Genomic DNA, 23,759 nt, shown 5'->3' with positions numbered 1-23,759 from the left:
AGTGTACTTAAAAGCACGACAAACAATTATTAAACAGGATCATTTTACAGGTACTTTGAAGTAAATAAAATAAGTGCATTTTGAAAGTGTACTTAAGTGCGTTAGGGAATATATTCAGTGTCTTTTTTTTAAAGTCACTTCAGTGGCCTTTTATTTAATTAATATTATATTATCGGCAACTACAGCATTTTAAAATATACTTTTAAGATACACATTCAGAACAATTTAGCGCACTACTTGTTCACAAGGGTGTGATAGCTTTGTGTGAGATCAAAATTTAAGACATAATTCACTGATATGGACAAAATTGAAAAAAAAAAAGTCCAGAGGAGTTTTACATTTTTGTTTTTTAATCGAGCCAGAAACGTCGAGGGTCATCCAGGACAGCGCTAGAAACTCAACTTGTGGTATTCAGACAGACAAATTACACAGTAAATTCCAACTGCTTTGATATTCCTCCAAACATTTTCTGAGAAATATTGCTGGTGGTGTGGGTGGGATGGGGTCCTTGAGGAACAGTTGGATTCTTTGTGTAAAAACCAAATCATGTTGTTTCAATATTCTGTATTAACACACTGTAATGTTCTCAGTGCTGTCCTCCAGCCTTCTTACCGCCCTTTGCCCCAACTTCTGCCTTAAAGATATTCATTCCAATGCAGTTGTTTGAAAGGAGAAGTGCATTCTTTGGATGTCTGAAAGGCTTACCTGAGCCGAAGTACGGGCATGACTCACACTTCTTCCCCCAGGCTTTGCCCACTCGACTGCAGCAGCAGATCTGTTTGGTAATGTTCCTCAGGATGGGCAGAGAACAAGAGCCCTGGTTCAGGATACGGAAACACTGGTCCTTCTCCAAGGAGATCACCTTCTGTGCTGTGAGGGGAAAAAATAATATAAAATAACATTACATAGGGATACATGTAGGGACACCAATCTCAACATGCAACAGATCGTGCATGCAAGAACAAATGCATTCATTTATGAACATAAAAGCATACTGATGACTCTTCATAGTTACTGCTGCTTGAAATGGTCTTAAAAAAGGGACAGTTCACTCAAAAATGTCAATTCTGTCATCATTTCCTCTCCCTCATGTTCTTTGAAACCTATATGACTTTCTTACTTGATCATGCTCATGATCATGCTCTTATCCATACAGTAAAAGCATTCAGCGACCATAAAGGTATCAAAAAAATTAGTCTATGCAACTCATACTCTAAATCTTAAGTCTCCAGCTCCCTTGTGGAAAAGAAGTACATTTTAGCATACTTTTTAAAAAGAGTACTTGTTACAGAAACAATAATACTTTAAAAGAACAGACTTAAGTTGGAACTGAATGTAATGTTTACAAACACTTCATTGCATGCTATTTACAGTATATTTTAAAGGAAAATTACATTAAATGTAATTGTGTGTATACATATTTACATTTAATACATTTTAATTTAATTATAAATAACAAAAAAATCATATAACTTACAATATGTTTTATTTTATTTTCATTTTAAATAAAAATAAATAAATAATTTTATTTTTATTTTAGAATTTTCAATAAAGACAATTATATTTTTCAAGTTTAGTTGAACTTAAGAGTGCCTTTTTCGACCCATTTAATTGGACTTAAGTACAACATTTTTAAAGATTATTAAAACATAATGATTTATAATGTACTTGACAGTAAAACTTTTAATTTGGCATTTTTACACCTTTTAAAATGCACTTAAGTATGTTAATAAACAGTCATGAAAGTGTCTCTGATTAAGTGCACTCAATTGGCCATTTATTTCATTATTAATATTATATTTTTTGCAAATACATAAAAAAAAATATATATATATACAGTATATATATATATATATATATATATATATATACTGTATATATATATATACTCAGTTCAATCTAATTAAACACACTTCTTTTCCCACAAGGGTCATTATAGCTTTACAAATTTAAGAAATCATTCACTGAAATTTTACCTTTAAACAAACAAATAAAAGTGTGCTGAGGGAAAGTTTTTAGTGAAAAACATCTTAAATTGTGGCCTGCTTATTACACAAAGTTATTGCATGGCCTACAATATAGTGCACAACTTTTAATGGTGTTTTTTGGAGCTTGGCAGTGTTAATCAGTGTCTATTTTTTATTGTATAGAAAAAGAGCAGCTTGGACATTCTGCAAAACATCTCTGCTTGTGTTCCACAGAAGAAAGACAATCATACGGGTTTGAAACAACATGAGTACATGATTTTTTGTGAACTATTCATTTAAGTTGGTTGTGTTTGTTATTGACGTCATACTTACGCGAATCTAGCTTAAACAAGTTCTAAAGTGATAAATATTTCTGCTACTCATTCTACACTGACATCATTCGTTACATTCTTGGCGCTTTGATTGGTTTAGCAGCACAAACAAAGTTTAAAGGAGAGCCAGGCATACAATAATCAGCCACAGAGCCACTGGAAATGACATACAGATCAGCCCAAATCACTGCAGGAATATGCACATAATCAAACATATAGAGAACCAGACACAGCAGGAGATGTAGTTACACTTACCTGGCTGACACACATCAACATGCTCAGAGTCACATGAAGGCTTGACAAGATTCAGACAAGAAGAAAATCTGATTAAAATAGAGTCACAGAATTTCCCAGATGCAAAAACTCAGGCAGAAAGAGGCAGCTCCCAATCGACGGGAAAACACAGGAAAACACTGAGCGATCAGTCAGGTCAGGCCTCGATATAGGGATGCATATACACAGAGTCAGATCAAAGGGCAAAGTGTAGCTCCACTCATCAGGCATCTCTCAAGCTGAGCACAGTAATGCCTGCTGGAATAGACAGAAGCACAATGCCACACAGCCAAAATCTCCAACCATCTGTGTTCACGTTGTAGTGTGGACTTGAAACTCATGCTTTGGTATAGTACCTGAAAATCCTCACCCTCAGGCCATCCAAGATGTAGATGAGTAAATGTGTCATTGGATGCTCTGCAGTGAATGGGTGCCGTCAGAAAATAAAACACTCTTCTCAAGATGTTAGCTGATGGACTGGAGTGGTGTGGATTATTGTGATGTTTTTATCAGCTGTTCGGACTCTCATTCTGACGGCACCCATTCACTGCAGAATGAACAAATCCATTAGTGAACAAGTAATAGAAAGCTACATTTCTCCAAATTTGACGAAGAAACAAACTCATCTGCATCTCAGATGGCCTGAGGGTGAGGACATTTTTGGCAAATTTCCATTTTTGGAAGAATTATTTCTTTACGTCTGTGTATGACTGAAGGCTGTAGCTGTGTGGTTTGGCTGTACTGCCATATTCCCGCCGCCGCCGCTCTCCTCTCAGGTCTCAGCCCCGTACTTACAGATGCAGATCCCATGAGAGGCGTCCAATAAGTAGCCCTCTTTGCAGACACAACTGTAGCTCCCTCGGGTGTTAACACAGTTCCCGTTTTCACAGAAACCCGGCTGCAAACACTCGTTAATATCTACACCAGAGGAGGAAACATGACTGTCATAACCTGACCTGTTGGATTGTTCATGTAGTGAAAAAGAAGTGTGCTTGTAGTGTGCTTAACACACTTCTTAACACACTTAAGTAGACTTGGATGGATAACTGAGACTGATTTTGAGTGAAGAAGCACCAAACGTCCAGACAAACAGGTGAACCTGTAAAAGTGCAGCTCGGATTCAATAAAATATCTTTTCCTGAAAGTTACAGTATGTTTTTAAAGTACAATAATGATCAAGAAAATGTGATTCTGCATGATACACTCTTAAAATAAAGCTTCCAAAAGGACCATTGAAGAACGGTATTTAGTGAACATTTCTCAAAAGAACTTTCTTAGTGTGAAGAACATTTTAATAATTTAAAGAGCCCTTTTCTACTATAAAGCACCTTTTGTCTAGTGGAAAGATTCCATGGATGTTAAAGGTTGTCCATAAACGCCAATAGAGGACTTTTAATTTGAAGAGTGTACATGCATGTGCAAACTTCTCAGTACTTACATAAGGACACCTTGCACTGTGGTGTACAATGTTATTACCTCAAATGTAGCAAACACAGGAACCGTTAATGTTACATAATGACAGAATTAATCTGTGGTTTGAAGAAGCAGGTGAGGAAAGAGAGAGAGATATGTAACAAATCTGAAGTTGTCATTATTTGACCCTATGACCACCTCCAGCGCTGTCTTGAAAAATTGGTTTTATCAAACCATCTCGTCTGCCGTTACGGTCAGGACAAAGATTAGAAAACAATGCTGTAGATTCTCCTCCAGGGAAGGTTGTCTCTGGATTTCACACATACTGACAAACTGATTCATTCCGTCATAATTACTACCATGTGAGAAAACCTGGAGTTAACAGCTATGTAAGGAAATTGTTTCCCCTTTAAATTAAGCTGGACATGCTCCTCAGTATGTGTTTCAAAAGCCAAACCGAAGCATACATGATATGTGTCACACTGTAATTCAAATAACTCCTTGGTAGTCAAAATAAGTAAGTAAATAAATAAAAAAAATAACAAATAACATACAAATAAATAAATAATTAAAAATAAAATAATCAATAAATAAACCAACATCATAAATATATTTTCACTATAAAATTATGCTATAATAAAGTTATACAATTAAAATTATATAATTTAAAAATTATATTATAATTTTCTATATATTATATATATAAAACATAATTTTCTATACATTCTAATGCATGCATTATGAAAGTAAATATGGTCAATTTCTATTCACATTTTGGGATTTGGATCTGCAATAGATAAAATGTGACCCTGGAGCACAAAACCAGTCTTAAGTCGCTGGGGTATATTTGTAACATTAGCCAAAAATACACTGTATGGGTCAAAATTATAGATTTTTTTTTAATGCCAAAAATCATTAGGATATTAAGTAAAGATAATGTAAATCTCCTACTGTAAATATATCAAAACTTATTTTTTGATTAGTAATATGCATTGCTAAGAACTTAATTTGAACAACTTTAAAGGTGATTTTCTCAATATTTAGATTTTTTTGCACCCTCAGATTCCAGATTTTCAAATAGTTGTATCTCGACCAAATATTGTCCTATCATAACAAACCATACATCAATGGAAATCTGATCTTATGACTGGTTTTGTGCTCCAGGGTCACAAATAGTATAGTCTCACATTTCACTCAGAAATATGGCACATTATGGAAATAAAATGGGCTGTAAATGCAATCTTCAATGAGGATTGTGTTTTGTTAGTCACTTTCAGAAAAAACAATCAATTAAATGTCTGCTTATCATATCAGCTCCACAGCATTAAAGCAACATGAACTACACAACGAGTGAGACTGAGAACAGCATCTGCTTCAGTTTCAGTATTTACACAAAACTAGATGTGTACAGCAACCATTAAACCATCTTTAGAGAGTGATGTATTTGGCTGACCTCTGGATACAGGAAGGAAGAACGAACTGTTTGTTTGCATGTTCCTAAAATGTGTTTTGGCCTGCGAGAGATAATCACGAGCGCTAGGATCAATCTAGCACAAGACAACGGGGCGAGGACTCTTACCCACACACTGCGTCCCGTTGACCCTCTCGAAGCCTTTCGGGCAGCTTCCCTGTCCATTAACAGTGTTTCCTGATGAGATAAGAGCACATCGATCTCTAGCAGGACGTACGGACACATCTGTCAAACTGCAGCTAGTTTTATAATGCGTGCAAAAGAAAACTCAAACTGAGAAAGAGGAAAAACATGCAGTTAATTAACAAGTGATTCATCAGCAAGACTGGAGGCTGAAACAAATACAATAACACAAAACATCCTGAAACTATATTTCATTAAGCCACATTCTGGCTTTGTTCTTACATGTGAGAATATGCATCTTATGTACATGCATATACTGTATTTAGCTTTACAGTTCACCATTATATACAGAGTGATTTGTTCATTTATAAGGCAACCCTTGAGAAAAAGTCAAATGTAATGAACGTAAAGTTTTCAGACACTTAATTGCATGGTATTTAAAAAACGACAAAAGATTATTAAAACGATTTAAAATGTACTTTTGACATAATTTGACATTATTACAAAGTGCACTTTTTAAAAGACTGTTAAAAAACAGCCATGGAAGTGTCTCTCATTAAGTCACTTAAGTGGCCTTTTATTTCATTAATATCATATTATCTGTAAGTACAGTTTTAAAAATATACTTTTAAGACTTGAAGTGTACTCCAAGTACACATTCAATGCAATTAAGCACACTTCTTTTTCACAAGGGAAAGCATGCTCTCTTTTTTTGTTTCTTTCCAAACAAAGTCTTCCAGCAGTCCAAGCATACTTTCCAGAGTGCTTCACCAAAAGGAAAATAGCTATTTGTCCCTGTGAGGTTAAATATTTGTGGCTCTGGGGAGCCAGAGATCCCGAAGTGTGTACCAGACGGATCTATTGTTCCAGTCATTATTCAGCACTGGGTAAAATGATTATATAACCGTGTGCTTAACATTATCAACCACTCAGGGTCGCCAAGCAGTTATGAAAATATATCCTTAGCAAATGTTTCTCTGCACTAAGAACTACAGCAAAAAAAGTTAATCAGAAACATAGTTTTGAGATTTTAACTAAAACTAAAACCATAAATCATTGTCTTGATTTGAAATACATCAGGTAACACTTTAGTTCAGGGACCAGTTCTCACTATCAACTATTAGCATGCATATTACCAGCATATTATTAATATTAACATATTAATGGCTTAAGAAAGAAAAAGGGCAAAAATACTAAATTATTAAAACTTTAACTAAGATTAAAATGTAACAAAAAATCAACAACAAAAAAATATCAACAAAAAATATATTATATCAATGATACTAAAATAGCACTGATCGACTGAATTATTAATAAATGCTTTTCCCTATAAAAACCCTCTTAAACGTGAATATTTTTATTTGATAGTTACAACATCATCATATTTATTGTATTTACTTATTTATCCAACAGCTATTAGAAAAAAATATGTCAGGTCTAAGGAGGAAATTCAGTACAATTTTATGTAATTATTAACTCTCATTTTACAACTGCAATTACCAACAGTTTGATAATTGTGCATCTATTTTTAATTTCTGTTCCATGAATTGTTCCATGAAATGCTGTATGCTCTCAACTTACCCCACAGTATTACAAAACAATGCATGAGAAAGACTGCATGTTATGATATGCATTAACATCTCAAAAAACCTGAGATCAATTTTGGGTAAAATATCCCTTTAAATTTTAATCTATTCCTCATATAAAGCTTTTGCATTGTGTATATCCCATTGTGACAACTTACCCCATATACAGTATAACAAACTGTATGTTTTTCATGTTTTGTATCTGCATGAATTTCTCCAAAAAATCATGGATTATGTCATTGCCTGTCACTATATTTAATGGTGCTGAAGTCAGTTTCTATTGAAGTTTGCAGCGTTCATCAAGTGGATGAGGAATGTAAATACGCTGTAATGTTTAGCCAGACGGCTGATGCAGGGCTAATGGCGACACCTTGACTGTTGCAATAATAATATAGTATAGCAGGACTTAAATGAGCCGTCTGCCAGAGAACTCTCTAAGCTATATTTATCTCCTGAAGTCATGCAGCGACTGCATTCTGTGTTTTCTGTTTTACAAGATAGACGTGTTTTTCCAGCCAGCTGAACTGATATCAGTGAGTGTGTGTGCCTGAGTTTATGAGTTAAGAAGGAACAAACTTGTGTTGTGTTGCCTCTTTGTGCTCTAAGTACAAACTGTGCTGCTATAATCGCTCAGATGATTTATAGTTGTAAACCTCCAGGTCTGTCTGACAGTACTGATATTCTCCATGTTCAGACTCTCACCTAAGCCTGCGGGACAGAGCATGCATTCGTTGATGCCCCAGGCCTTCCCAACCCCCCGACAGCACATCTCCTGACTCCTCAGACCAGGTAACGGAGAACTGCACTGTGAGACGAAGCAGAAAACACACAATCCTTCAGTCATCCATTCACTCAAACAACTGAATTGGGCATGGAGTGATGTGTTAAAGGATAAGTTCACTTCCAGAAAAAAAAATGTCCTGATAATTTAAATCACCCCCATGTCATCCAAGGTGTTCATGTCTTTCTTTCTTCAGTCGCAAATAAATGAAGTTTTTTGAAGAAAACATTCCAGGACTTTTCTCCATATAGTGGACTTCAATGGTGGCCAACGATTTGAACATCAAAATTCAGTTTCAGTGCAGCTTAGAAGAGCTCTACATGATCCCAGCCGAGGAATAAGGGCCTTATCTAATTAAACGATTGTTCATTTTCCGAAAACAAATCATATTTATACACTTTTTAAGCACAAATGCTTGGCTTGCTCTAGCTCTGCGATGCACGTCTTCACACAGAACGTAATCCTGTTGGAAAGGTCTTTGTACTTCGGTTAAAAACTCCTTTTCTCCTCCAACTTTAAAATCATCGGACATCGTTGTTGTACCTTTTTTGTAAAGGGCAGTTTCCTTTTTCTGCATGTTCGCTTTGTAAACACTGGGTCGGTGCTTCGCCTGCGTCACGCGTGAACTTTCCAACATCAGATAATAAAGACACGCATCGCAGAGCTAGAGCAAGCTAAGCATTTGTGGTTAAAAAGTCTAATGTAGAGCTCTTTGAAGCTGCACTGAAACTGCATTTTGACGTTAAAATCGTTGGTCGCCATTGAAGTCCACTATATGGAGAAAAGTCCTGGAATGTTTGAATCTTGGATGACATGGAGGTGAGTAAATGATCAGGAAATGTTTATTCTGTAAGTGGACTTATCCTTTAAGCAGACACTCACTAATACTATAATGACTAATCGATGACATATAGTTGCAAACAGTGTTGGGGGTAACACATTACTATAATGCGAGTTATGTATTCGGATTACTTTTTTCAAGTAACTAGTAAAGTAACACATTTTTTTTTTTTACAAGAAAATATCTAAGTTACTTTTTTTTTTTTATAAGTAACTCCAGTTACTTTGTAACTGACAGCTCTGGTTGCCATGTTGAGAGAAATCGGGAGTAAGTACAGAGGCGTTGTGTTTGCTGTGTGAACATGATCTGACTGTACATGTGAACATGCATTTCTCATCTCACTTGAACAAAAACGCATTCAGTATTCCTCAAAATGAATAAAAACAGATAAATGGAAACTCAGAATATGACGCAAACCTGGGATATGTTAAATAACACAAAATATCCTTTATGTATTTAATCCCATTTTATTAACCAATGTCTTTGTTGCTGACTTTCAATGATCAAGTTCAACCATACAAATGAGCAAAAATGAACTTAGATAAACATAACATTTGTGTTTCATTTTTATATTGCTGAAGAGTGTTGAACTTTCTTCTCCTGCGTCCTATTCTTCATGTAATCCAGAACGGCAGCACATCTGAAGGGTTCATTTGAGCTGCGCCCTCTACTGTACAGATGTGAATTTTCATTTCCTTCTGCTTATTCATTTCACTTTTGGTGTGAAAGGGCTTTTGTTGCATACAGTAAGTAATGCAATTAGTTACTTTTAGGGAGTAATGCAGTATTGTAATGCAATACTTTTAAAAGTAACTTTACCAAATACTGGTTGTAACCACAACTTTCACTGACTTCCATGCTATTTTTTTCTATACTATGCAAGTCAATGGCTACAGTCAGCAGTTTGGTTACTGAAATTATTCAAAATATTGTGTATTTGTGTCCAACAAATGGAAACTCAGACAGGTTTAGACCAACTTAAGGGTGATACACTACTTTTTGGTTCCTTTTGGGGAGCTTGACTGTCTCTGGTCTTCATCCCCTTTTGTTGTATGGAAAAGAGCAGCCTTGTCATTATGTTGAATTACTACTATCATGTTCCATAGAAAAATGCATATTTCCAGCAACATACTTTTGAACGAATGACAAATCTCTTAAACCTCAAGTTGCTCCAGGGGAATTGTCCTATAATAAGAGTACTTTGGCTAAACAATCTGGAATGAACACACTTCAGCAGACGTAAGTGGTCTTCACGACACTTTCAGCATGGTCACATGGCACAGCCACAATAAACAAGTCATACTCCATTCGTCAAGCATAGTCCAGACAAGCTCAAGTTTTGGTCCTACTAGAACCAAACCAGATGCTCTGGTGCTAAAACGAATGAGGAATGCAAACAGAAGAGTTTTAAGCTAACCTGTCCATTGCGCACTTCTCTGAAACAGTATTTGAAGCCGGACGTCTCGGTGTAGACCGAATCCCCGCGTATGGTCTGGGCTTGAACCCTCGGCAGCGATGCCTCGGCTCTCTCTCCCGGCAGCTGCTGAGGACGGGCCCCCGAGAGCCCCGTGGACCAGGTCATGGTTTCGGTGGGGCCGTAGCCCACCTTCAGCACCTGGTGGATCTTCACACTGGCCTCTGGAGGATGCTGGACACGCACCTTCACCATCGGGGACGCTGACGGACAGAGAGACCGGATCAGACACAGAAATCAAGAGCTGTGGACTTCCAGAACATAAACTGTCTAACTACATGTATGCACTAACAATATCCAACAGTGTGTGGTCATACATAGTTAGTTTAGTCATTTTTTTACAGAAAATAATGAAAATTCCCACCACAGTGTCATATGTAATTTGATGTTAAATTATTTAAATGACTTATTGTGTTTATTAGCAAAATTATACTTTATAACAATTTATAGAGATAGAAATAACTCCTTTTGGAATAAAATGGCAGATTCCCTTTTCTCGCTGAAGCTCACAACCAGCATTTTATGCATCCATTTTTCCTCACACATAACATGTCTCCTATTTCATTCAAGCAGCTCCTTATTGATCCTGTTGTCTGCATGATAATAAGTACATTGAGTTTTTACATTAAAACATGTATTAGTACACTTAAAAAAAACAAAGATTACAAGAAAGTACAATTTTCACTAGATTCAGAATTTCACTTGCCATTTTTTGTAATTATTTGCAAAAATTACTTGCAATTTCTGAATGAAAATAGTTTTTTTTTTTTTTTTTGGTAGTGTAACCATTGCAATAAAAATGATGTCACAACTGTGGGATGCAGTTTATGTGAAAAATAATAGAAAACACTTAATAAATAAACAATAATAATAATAATAAATACTCAAATTAATAATGACTATCATTATTTGTTTTAAAAATTTTATAATTTATATTTTAGGGTGGGTTTTCATATTTTAGAATAAAAGTCTGGATCTGGGACAAGAGCCACACAATACACTACATTCATGATGTTCGTTTGTTTCTTTACAGAGTTTACATTTTATCAGCTCTTGTTTTCCCTGGGAATCGAACCCATGACCTTGGCGTTGCTAGCGCCATGCTCTACTATTTGAGCTACAGGAAAACACATTTTAGCTATAGGAGTATTGTTTACTACAATATAATATAATATAATATAATATAATATAATATAATATAATATAATATAATATAATATAATATAATATATAAAACCTGTTCAGCAGCAGGTGAGGGGCATTTGAAAAGCAAATATAAATGAATAATAATGATGGCACGGTAAAAATGTTCCAAGACAGTTTTAATCCCACAAAGCATGCGTGTAAACATCACAAAGAGCCTTTACGGTCATTCCTAACACGCATTAATGAATATCCGGCCCTCTGGCATCACAGGTCATGTTCTCACTCTATGCACTGAACCCTAGTCCTGGAAATGACACTAAATCACTCTCACATACTCAGGACAGAGCAAAAGAAAAAGCAAGATTAGTGTGTTTACTGTTTCTCACATAAACAGAGCGATGCTCCAGAAATAACAGAGAGAGAAAGAGAAAGGCATAGAGAGCATCCGAGTTAGGATCTCTGCAAACAGAAGACTCATTCTCCGGCGTGTTCGAGCTGTGAGTCACCATTACCTCCTGCCTTTCACAGATTAAACTTGGCAAAACGCTTGTCCAATTTTCCTCTGAGAGAAACCCCTCCTTGCCAAACGACCGCTAAATACAATGTCGGCGCTTTCCAGTCCTCTGTGTTTTATAAAAGATGATTTGAGTTCTAAAGACAATGTGAAAACGGCTCTGTGATAATAAAGGCCTAGAAAAGACAGGAACAACATGAGCCTTATTTGTTTGGACGAACATCCCTGCAACCCTGTCTGGAAACACCAGGTTCAATTTGGGATTCAGATTGTTACACAACAGTGCAGACGGTGTTTATTGCTCATAACCCCAATCCAAGTCACCGCTTGCACAATACGAGTGTTTTTAGTTTGAAAACTGAAGGGTTTACTGGCACCTTGCACTGAAAATAATACAGGGGATGTTTTTACAAATATTCACATTTAGAGACATTTAGAGATGGACTTTGTGTTCCATTCAATTTATTATTTGAACTTTTTACTAAAAAGTCTTAAAGTGGTAATGAAATGTTCATGTTTTGTTTTGGGAGTCCCGAACAACAGGTTGACATGCATGCAAGGTAAAAAAACAAACACTTTCATTGTCTTTTAATATGCATTTACCTTACTCCCAAACGATTCGCTCAACGATTCATTTTTCCAAACCCCTCCTTTGCGTGATGCTAATCTGCAGTGATTGGGACGATTGGTCTCATTTTCATTTCATCTCACCTGTAATGCCTGATAAAGCAGTGTTTGTGAGCGCAGTGCTGCTTTGTGTTCAGCCGTTACCAGGGGATTCAAAACTTTGCAGGATGTTTTCATTCACTTTGAGCTGTGCTACACACTACATTATAGGTTATTTTCAAAAATCCATAAGAGGGGCACTTTAAACGTACCTTCAAAAAACCTGCAGAAACCCTGCTCAATTTCAGAACTAATGCACATTATTGTAATATCAGTGTCAGCAGTTTACAAGAGTATATTATAGCTAACATGAATCTAGTGTGATAAAATTACTTTCTATGTCCTTTTTATAGAACACTTGCTCAATAGACTTCAACTGTAAGCCAAAATGATTGTCTGTGATGACAACATTCCAGAGATGCTATTGATAAATCTCAGCTTGTACCGGGAATATTCCTTCAAAAGTTAATGCTAAATTAATCCAGTCTCACACTTCTGACACACCGCAGGCCAGACCGGTCACCTGTTAGATCAACACATCAGGTCTGTCCACCCAACTGGAATTGAATTTAAATTCACGTAGTCTCTCCTGATCACGCCTCAGGTCTCGGTGAGGTTTTGTTGTTGTCGTATCTTATCAGCTTTGCGTGCCTGTGGTTCTGGAGTGATACAGCGGTCACCTTTGTCTGTTTGTTCATGTGTCTCTCTGCCAAAAACATGAGCTCACCTGACACTCCCCCATGAAATGACAGATGGAAACACATTTATCAAGACTGCCTGATTAAATAAAGCAACTCATAAAATAAACAGGCGGCGTTCCATCAGCAGAGTCTGTGGCCTGTCACTGAGCGACAGTTGCCAGATTGAGATTAGGGTTAAATGCCAGAGGTCAAAGTTCCTATAAGGCATTTATCTTTAAACACTAGATACACACGGCTTCTTAGGAATGACGTGGAGTAAATAAAATACTGAACTAGCATCTTCTAAAATATTTTATGCTTACTTTTTAGTATGTAATTGAGGCCTAAAGTAGTAGTAATCTAGTAATTGAGGGGTTTGTTTTGTGCAAGATTAATGTCAAGTGGGACATTTGGTAGTTTAATGCTTTCTAAGTTTATGTTATGTTGTTTTTTGGGGTGACCATCATAGTGACGAATGGAGTAATGGAAAATGGAGCATCTTTTGCGTATTTGGACCCTTTCCAGCAGTGACTGTATGATTTGGGATCCATCTTTTCACACTGAGGACAACTGAGAGACTCATACGTAACTATTACAGAGGGTTTAGACGCTCACTGATGCTCCAGAAGGAAAAACAATGCATTAAGAGCCAGGGATATTTTAAATAGAAAATTAAGATGTGTACATTTGACTTATTTTGCCTAAATATCATATTTTTTCATTTAGCACTGCCCTTCAAAAGCTACAGTAGATACTTACATTTTTGTAATAGTTGCATATGAGTCCCTCAGTTATCCTCAGTGTGAAAAGATGGATCTCAAAATCATACAGTCACTGCTGGAAAGGGTTCAAATATGCAAAAGATAAAAAACAAACAAATCATTTTTGGGACCTGAAGGATTTTTCTGAAGGGACTCATGAACAACTATCACAAAAAAAAGCAAAAAAAAAAAAAAGCTGTGGATCTTCCATGTAACAATTTAGTATTAAGAATCAAGCGTATGTAAACTTTTGTTTCATCTGTTTTTATAAATGTAACTATTAAAAATAACATGCATTTTGTATCCCTCTTATTTTGGTAAAATAATTACAATTTTGTAAAGTGTATGTGAAATTTTGACCACAACTGTATATGTTTTTATAGTACTTCACTCAGCAACTGATATGCTAATAAAGCACCGTGTTTCCAATTAGCAACTTAGCATTTACTGAATTAGCTTTTTATAGCTAGCTATAGGTTTCCACTATTAAAAACATTTAAGTTGAGATTGCATGATATTTTTAAGTTCAAATAACGCTAAGAGCAATTAACAGGTATGAGTACAAAATAAAAACCTGCTTACTTCAATTCTGAATTTCTTAACTCTAACTTTTTGATGTGACTGATTACCTTTTTTTTTTTTTTTTTCGGGTTTACAGTGTAACTGTATCTGATATTTAGTCTGGATTAATAATCTAATGCTAGTTTCTAAGAGCTTTTAGTCATACATCCCTTGTGAAAAAGAAGTGGCATACGTCTAAAAAGAGTAAGGAAAGAATACACTTTAAAATAGTATACTTAAGTGTGAACTTGTAACCTAATGTTTTTGAATGCTTAAGTGCATGCTAATTAAATCAAAATGTATTATAGTTTAAATTTATATTAAATTCCACACAGTTTTTTTCATCCAATTAAGTATGTCAGTACATCTTTATATGTAATTTCATAATTATACATCTACTGTGTTTGAAATATGGTTAAAATTACTGTTGAATGTACTGACAAGCATTTATGATCAACTAAAATATACTTTAATGCAATTTTATTGAAACTTGTCATGTCTTTAAATATGTTTGTAATTACACATTTGTAATGATTACGTTTTAATTTAGTATATTTAAAATATATGATCTATCAAATGTAATGTTGAATAACACACTAGAGTTAAAATTATATACTTCACGTGGTTTAGTATGTTAGTCAACACATCAACATAAGTGTACTTCTTTAAAGCATGAAAAACGTTTATTAAAACAATGATGTAAAATGTACTTTAAACTAAAACTTTTAATTTGACATTACAAAGTTCACTTTTTCTGACTTTAACTCACTTCAGTGGACTTTCATTGCATTATTTTTGTGGGTCAAATGCAACTTGTCTGTTATTTTTATGCTGATTTACAGCTGACTTGAATGAATTTAAGTCCACTATATGGAGAAAAATCCTGCAATGGTTTTCTCAAAAACCTTAATTTCTTTTCAACTGAAGAAAGAAAGAAATGAACATCTTGGATGACATGAGTGTGAGTAAATTATTAGAACATTTTAATCTGGAAGTGAACTAATCCTTTAAGATGAACAAAACTAGACACTTCACAACATACTAAATTCAATCCCTGACAGAATAAACACACATTACTATGGGTATACGGTTTTGTGGTGTTTGTTTCTTGTAGAATGAAACTGCAAAGAGCTACCGGAGTGAGTCTGGTTTAGATGATCAACCTACAAGAAAGTAGATGACGAATACTGAAGACCTGTGATGCTCATGAGTGACGCAGACTCATTTCCTGTCACTCTCCATTACCTCTGTCTAACAAAGAGCCCAAACGCCAATATGTATATTAAAATGCCACCAGGTCTTAGTAAAGCCCAGAGCAGATTTCAGAGTAAAACTGTAGACATGGTGGTTTCCCTGATGTCATTCTGCATCAACAAACCCACACACAAGACACATGATCTATTCAAGCACCGCACTCACATATTCCAGGTGTAACTGACATTTGTGTGATGCATCAGCCGTGTTTCTGCTTTAATTCCTCACAGGACTCTGATGATGCCATTTACGGATCACATCCAGATTGAGAGCAGCAGCCAAATGAAAACAGAAAATAACTGTCGCCAGTCTGTGACACAGTCATTTTTCACCATCACAACAGTCTGGATCCGTATGTAGCCATGAGTTACACAACAGACTACAGTGCCAAAACACATATTACCCTTGATGAGAACCTTAAGCTATTTTAACACTGTAAAAGTTTTGATGAAACGGGGTGTTTGGTAAAATAGGATCTGTTCTTCTAATTTTGCATAAATTGTAAAAAGTTGCTGTACCCTAGTGAAAAAGAATCACACTTTTAAAAACCATACTTATTACGTAAATAATATTACATTAAAAATATCTACTTTTATATACTTGAAATGCAAACTGAACGTCAAGTTTTTTAGACATTTAAATGCACGTTAATTGCAATCAAATTAAAATTGACTATAGTTTTATTTTATACATTTTAAATTCATATTAAAATGCAATTAGTTAAACTTAAGACTGCTATTTGACCCACTTAAGTAGTATTTAAGTGTATTTTTACATGTAACTTATTTCATTCTATTGTCTAATGTATATGTCACGCATTTTTAACATATATTTAATTACACATTTGTAATAATAAAGTTGCAATTTAGTACATTTACATTAAATATTATTTAAATCTAATATTGAATAACACTCTACAGTTAAAATAATAATAACGTACTTTACATGTGCTTTAGTATGTTTGTCAACACATCAAAATAAGTGTACTTTAAAACATGACAAAAGATTATTAAAACAATTATCTAAAATGTACTTCAAATTAAAACTTTTTATATGTCTACTTAAGAAACAGCCATGAAAGTAGCACATTCTCTCTTCAAGTACACTTAAGTAGCATTTTAACTAACATTGCATTAATTGTAGGGCTGCCAAATGTGAACCTGGACCACAAAACCAGTCATAAGGGTCAATTTATCAAAATTGAGATTTATACATCGTCTGAAACTGAATAAATAAGCTTTCCATTGATATATAGTTTGTTATGATAGGACAATATTTAGCTGAGATACAACTATTTGAAAATCTGGAATCTGAGGGTGCAAAAAAATCTAAATATTGAGAAAATCGCCTTTAAAGTTGTTCAAATTAAGTTCTTTTCAATGCATATTACTAATCAAAACTTAATCACGGTTTTACAAAATATCTTCATGGAACATGATCTTTACTTAATATCCTAATGCTTTTTGGCATAAAAGAAAAATCAATCATTTTGACCCATATGATGTATTTTTGGCTATTTCTACAAATATACCCCAGCGACTTAAGACTGGTTTTGTGGTCAAGGTTCACAAATGATTAATCACGATTAATCGCATACAAAATAAAATAATTTGTTTACATAATATATGTGTGTGTACTGTGTATATTTATTATGTATGTATAAATACACACACATGCATGCAGATATTTAAGCAAAATGTTGTTTATATATGACACACATTTATATATAATATAAATGATATGAATATAAATATGTACATGTGTAAACATTTTCAAAATATATAAGTGTATGTGTATGTATTAATAAATATACACAGTACACACACATATATTATGTAAACAAAAACAAATGAATTGCTGTTTTTTAATATACTTTTGAGATTTGAAGAACACATTCACTACAATTAAGCACACTTTCCCCATTGTTTGACAACTTGCCCCTCCAAAAACAAATGTGTGTTAAATAAACTGTGCCTTTGGCAAAGACCTCAAAAAAAGCGAATCCGCCATGAGAAATATTTACTGAAAAACACAGATCCTCTCACCATTGGTGTTGATCTGCTCAGGCGTCTGCAGAGGCAGTACGTACTCAGACGTCATCGGCTGATTGGCTGAATTCAAAGCACTCGTCGCTGGCTTCTCGATGTCATTGGTGGAGGCAGCGGTGGAGACGGGGATGTGGCAGAACTTTCCAGTGAAGTTGGGCGGGCAGAGACATCGATCCTTCTGTACGCACACTCCTCCGTTCTTACACAACATCGGACACACGACTGACGGGAGAAAGAACAGTGGAAGTGAGTAAAATGCACAGAGAAACAGAGCAAATCCCTGAAGAATGACTTCATCCATCACTCATCAACTTTATACAATTATGCAGTTATTGCTCTAAAATCCACAACTGCTCAATAAGGTTCTGATGAAAGACACAGAACACAGTCATTATTGTCTTTGAATGGATGCTGTTAACAACCTAGTTATGAATCTTGGTTTAGTGCCTCTCAAAATGGAAAGTTTCTGTAAAAAGCAACTCTTTTTGTTGTATTTCTTTTATGTCATTATTGGCCTCGGAATGCCTTCCATATCATATCTCTGTGATTATTAATACGTTTAGAAAGCTTGGACCAAGCCCGTGCCTAAAAAAATGAAAATAAGTGTACCGTGTGTGTGTGTGTGGGTGAGAGAAAGAGAGAGAGAGAGAGAGAGAGAGAGAGAGAGAGAGAGAGGGGGGGGGGGGTTCTTTATGGTTGTTTTTGCAGTATTCATCTGCAATCGCTCTAGCATGGTCTCTAGATCCAAACACATCTGTCAAACAAACCCCATGTAGACAGAGATCCACACAACATAAACAACTCAGAAAACAAGACCTTGAAAAGACATCATCAGACAGAACAAAACTAAATCTAATCTTCAACATAAAATCAAATCACAATAGAATAGTTTTCTTTCATAATGATTCATCAAAACTGTCCAGTTGGCGTCACCAGTAAGTATTACTTTTCTGCTCCTCCAATCCGAAAACTCAGTGGTGTCCTGTGACCACATCGTTAATTTGAGGTTTAAAATCTAATTTAATTGTGGAAATAAAGAGGAGACTTTAGGGATTTGATAAAAATGTAAAACAAATGATGAAAAATCTATTTCTAGGTCACTAATCAAATTTGACACTGACCATGTTAACTCTTTGTAGAAAAGCTTTGTTTTTTTTTTTTGCTTTCTCTAATTATGCTGCCTAATACTGAGTCACACTAAAAATAGTTTTTATTCAAGTCAAAAATGTTATTTACCATCCATAAATCCAACCTGCATATGTCACACTCACCAGTCAGAATGCACTACAATTCCCAGCATCCCTCTTGCCACTCACCTGCACTCCATCTGCAATCAATAACACCTGACCGCCATCAGGGAATCCTCCTCACCTGTTGCCACTAATCAAGCTCCCTATAAGACTCCACTCAATCTATACCCTCATTATGTGGTCTCGAGATTACAAGCTCTTCTTCTGTCTTATCACTTACCTGCTGGATCCCTGTAGCTGTCTTTCTCCAGTTGGTTCTACTAAAGGGAAAGATAAGGACGATTGATTCCTCAGTCTATTGAGCTTCATTGAAATCTGACTTATGCGCAATAAGTCTGAAAAAGCGCAATCTTGATAACACCATGTTGATCAACTATAGACCCATATAAAATCTTCCTTTGTAAGATTATTGAAAAGGTAGTTTTTAATCAGCTGAACAACTACTTAAACTCAAATGGATACCTGGACAATTTTCAATCTGGTTTCCGAGCACATCACAGCACAGAGACAGCACTCATTAAGATAATAAATGATATTCGCTTCAATTCTGATTCTGGCAAAATATCAGTGCTGGTACTACTAGATCTTAGTGCTGCGTTTGACACTGTCAATCATAACATACTTCTAGAGAGACTGGAAAACTGGGTCGGGCTTTCTGGGATGGCACTCAAATGGTTCAGGTCATACTTAGAAGGGAGAGGTTATTATGTGAGTATAGGAGAGCATAAGTCTAAGTGGACAGCCATGACATGTGGAGTCCCACAAGGCTCAATTCTTGCACCGCTCTTGTTTAGCCTGTATATGCTCCCACTAAGTCAGATAATGAGGAAGAACCAAATTGCCTATCACAGCTATGCTGATGATACCCAGATTTACCTAGCCTCATCTCCAAATGACTACAGCCCCATTGACTCCCTCTGCCAATGCATTGATGAAATTAACGGTTGGATGTGCCAGAACTTTCTTCAGTTAAACAAGGAGAAAACTGAAGTCATTGCATTTGGAAACAAAGATGAAGTTCTCAAGGTGAATGCATACCTTGACTCTAGGGGTCAAACAACTAAAAATCAAGTCAGAAATCTTGGGGTGATTCTGGAGACAGACCTTAGTTTCAGTAGTCATGTCAAAGCAGTAACTAAATCAGCATACTGTCATCTCAAAAACATTTTTTGTTTCCAGTCAAGACTTGGAGAAACTTGTTCATGCCTTTATCATCAGCAGGGTGGATTACTGTAATAGTCTCCTCACCGGCCTTCCCAAGAAGACCATTAGACAACTGCAGCTCATCCAGAATGCTGCTGCCAGGATTCTGACTAGAACCAGAAAAACTGAGCATATCACACCAGTCCTCAGGTCCTTACACTGGCTTCCAGTTACATTTAGGATTGATTTTAAAGTACTTTTACTTGTTTATAAGTCACTCAATGGCCCAGGACCTAAATATATTGCTGATATGCTCACTGAATATAAACCAAACAGACCACTCAGATCATTAGGATCGAGTCAGTTAGAAATACCAAGGGTTTACACAAAACAAGGGGAGTCTGCTTTTAGCTATTATGCGGCCCACAGTTGGAACCAGCTTCCAGAAGAGATCAGATGTGCTAAAACATTAGCCACATTTAAATCAAGACTCAACTCATCTGATTAACTGTGCATTTGTTGAATGAGCACTGTGCTATATGTCCAAACTGACTGCAATTAATTTTATGTATAATCATTTTCTTTAAATTTATTTTAAATCCATTTATGTATCATTTTAAAATTCCTTGTTTTTATTATTTTTATTTCCGTGTTTTTATTGATTTTTAATGTCTATTTCACTTTCTTTTATGTAAAGCACTTTGAATTACCACTGTGTATGAAATGTGCTATATAAATAAACTTGCCTTGCCTTGCCTTATTGCACTTACCTGTTGAGGTTGCCTTCAGTGGGTTTAATAAAGCTCTTACCTTACTAGTCCTTGTATGCTTCTCCATCCAGTGTGTGACAGAAGACCAGACCATAACTTCAACAATAACTATGGACATGCTTTCTTCAAACCCTCTGATTTCTCTTCTCAAGGTTTTTCAAGATGGCCACCCTATTGAGGATTATGTTTAGGAATCTATCAATATTTCCAATAGAGTTCCATTGAAGGAAAGAACCTTGAAGACCATCTTCTGGGGTGAATTGGATGACCATCTCTATCGACAAATGTCGGCATCTGATACCACCTGTTCTCTGGAACACTATATTAAATATGCACTGTGGTTCTTCCTTCACTGTTGGAGAGGTGACTGACTGCCCGGTGGATAAAACCGTAAGTCCCAAGTCTCCTAACACTGCCGCAAGGGCTTCCAATATTCCAACTAGCCCTTCCACATTTCATCGGGCACGGAAGCTTATTTCTAACAGCTGCGGATCCACCTATCATTTCCATCAGGAAGACTATGAAGATGAATTCCACTCTGACACTCAAGTTCAAAATCCACATTCAATCAACGCAATGAATCCATTCTAGCTCCCAAATCAAATCAAATCAAAAATCAAATCACTTTTATTGTCACATCACCACAGCACGTGTGCCTTCGTGAGTGAAATTCTTGAGAGCGTGCTCCAGACACTGCAGAAACAATTTACATATAGACATTACCATACATACGTACAGACTTATACAGATGACAATGTGTAATATACACATACATATACTCAGTACACATAGTGTACTATTAGACAGACATACAGTTACCGATACACATTATACACAGTATGTAGTACACATTCTACGTTATATACACAAAGTAATATGCGAAGATGCAGCAGATTATATATAAACCGGATGTGCAAATGTCATGGATGTGCATTGGATGGTATCCAGTGCTGGCAAAAAGATTGTTGTATTTGTGCAGTAGTGTACTGGTAGTCCAGTTTGAACTGTATGGGATTAAAGTGCAGTGCGTGGTATATTGTAAAGTGGGAGTGTGCTGTAGGGTGTATTAGTTTTTACTGTTCATTAGCCTGATAGCCTGAGGAAAAAAGCTATCCCTCAGTCGGCTAGTGCGGGATCGGATGCTGCGGAGACGTCTTCCTGAGGGCAGCAGAGAGAGCAGTCTGTGGGACGGGTGGCTGGAGTCATTGATGATCCTCCGGGCTTTCTTTATACACCGCCTGGTGTTGATCTCCAGGAGAGGGAAGCTCACCTCCAACAATGTGACGGGCAGTTCGCACGACCCTTTGCAGAGCTTTGCGGTTGCCAGCAGTGCTGTTTCCAAACCAGGCGGTGATGCAGCCTGTCAGGATGCTCTCCACAGTGCAGGTGTAAATCTGCGTCAGTCTCCAATTTCCAGTTCTGTGGCGAGTCCCTGTAAGGCTACCTTCAGTCCTAATGTCCATTCAAGAACTCATTCCAGACCAAGCACCCATTTCAGAACAAAGCCCACAGATGATGACTCTGCTGTCTCTCTCGCCAGCTGCGGTAAACTCAAACCTGCCGCAGGCTGAGGCCTAGAGCGCCCTCCAGTCCTGGCCCCTCGACAGCGCCCTCCAGAGCCTGCTCCTCGCAGGCACTGGGAGGCCAGTGCCTGCTCCACGTAAGCGCAACCCCATTAGCGAGTGCAGCCAATGGAGGGTTCCAGTTCCACAGTTTAACCAAGAGGAGATTCCAGTTTAAGTTTACCCCCGAGAGAATGGCGGTTCTCGATCCCAGAGAATCCAGTCCTCTAGTTATGGCCAGGAGTGCCGTTCCCAGTCCCGAAGAATCTAGTTCTCAAGTCACGGCCAGGAGTTCCCTGTTGAGCCCAGGAAGGACACCTGATCCTTATTCCAATCCTCCATCTTCACTGATCTCAGCCAGCTCCGCTCCTCAAGTGCCCGCTCCGCCAGAGCACCCTCAAGCGCTCGCTCTTCTAGAGCACCATCCTGTTCCCAAGACTGGCCCAGGGAGGGTCTCAAATTCCAAGATCTCTGCTCCAGAACCAGTTCTAGTACTTGAGCTTGTGCTAATGCTAACTTCAATCCTAAAGGCAAAAGAGGCCAATCAAGAACCCCTGGAATGTCCCGCCATGACCAGGGAGGTTGTCTGTGAACCTATGGCCTACCCTGTCACAGCCATAGTAGTCATTGGTAATCTGTCTGTGGCCCATGGGGGGGGTAACTGTCACAGTCACCAGTTGGAATGCACTACAATTCCCAGCATCCCTCTTGCCACTCACCTGCACTCCATCTGCAATCACTCACACCTGACCTCCATCAGGGAATCCTCACCTGTTGCCACTAATCAAGCTCCCTATTAGACTCCACTCAATCTATACCCTCATTATGTGGTCTCGAGGTTACAAGCTCTTTGTCTGTCTTATCACTTACCTGCTGGATCCCTGTGGCTCTGTGGATGTCTTCCTCCAGTTGGTTCTACTAAAGGTAAAGATAATGATTGATTCCTCCAGTTTACTGCGCTTCATTGAAATCTGATTTATTGCACTTACCTGTTGAGGTTGCCTTCAGTTTGTTTAATAAAGAAACTCTTCCCTTACTCATCCTTGTATGCCTCTCCAGTGTGTGACCGTGTAGTTCAACTGATGACAATCATGGGTTAAATAAAGCAGCAATTGCTATTTTAAGGTAACAATTGCAGGATGC

The 23,759-nt window shown here is 36.8% G+C and overlaps 1 protein-coding gene across 4 annotated transcripts in view; it reads right to left on the bottom strand.

The window, feature by feature from the left end:
• Positions 1–23,759, bottom strand: part of LOC306842593 (latent-transforming growth factor beta-binding protein 4-like) — an 82,369-nt gene that overhangs the window by 29,795 nt on the left and 28,815 nt on the right. For 3 of the 4 annotated variants that reach the window (XM_079373543.1, XM_079373544.1, XM_079373545.1), the window contains exons 6-11: positions 17,889–18,113; positions 10,205–10,464; positions 7,868–7,970; positions 5,565–5,633; positions 3,368–3,490; positions 706–870 (exon numbers count right to left, since the gene is read on the bottom strand). In XM_079373543.1, coding sequence (XP_079229669.1) covers positions 706–870; positions 3,368–3,490; positions 5,565–5,633; positions 7,868–7,970; positions 10,205–10,464; positions 17,889–18,113 — 945 coding nt within the window. The remainder of the gene's footprint in view (positions 1–705; positions 871–3,367; positions 3,491–5,564; positions 5,634–7,867; positions 7,971–10,204; positions 10,465–17,888; positions 18,114–23,759) is intronic. The other variant, XM_079373546.1, reaches the window with a different exon arrangement.

This window comes from Barbus barbus (assembly GCF_936440315.1).
Source record: "Barbus barbus genome assembly, chromosome: 23".
Classification (NCBI taxonomy): Eukaryota; Metazoa; Chordata; class Actinopteri; order Cypriniformes; family Cyprinidae; genus Barbus; species Barbus barbus.
The sequence above is the reverse complement of the archived record's forward strand: the minus strand, read 5'-3'. Positions and strand labels throughout refer to the sequence as shown.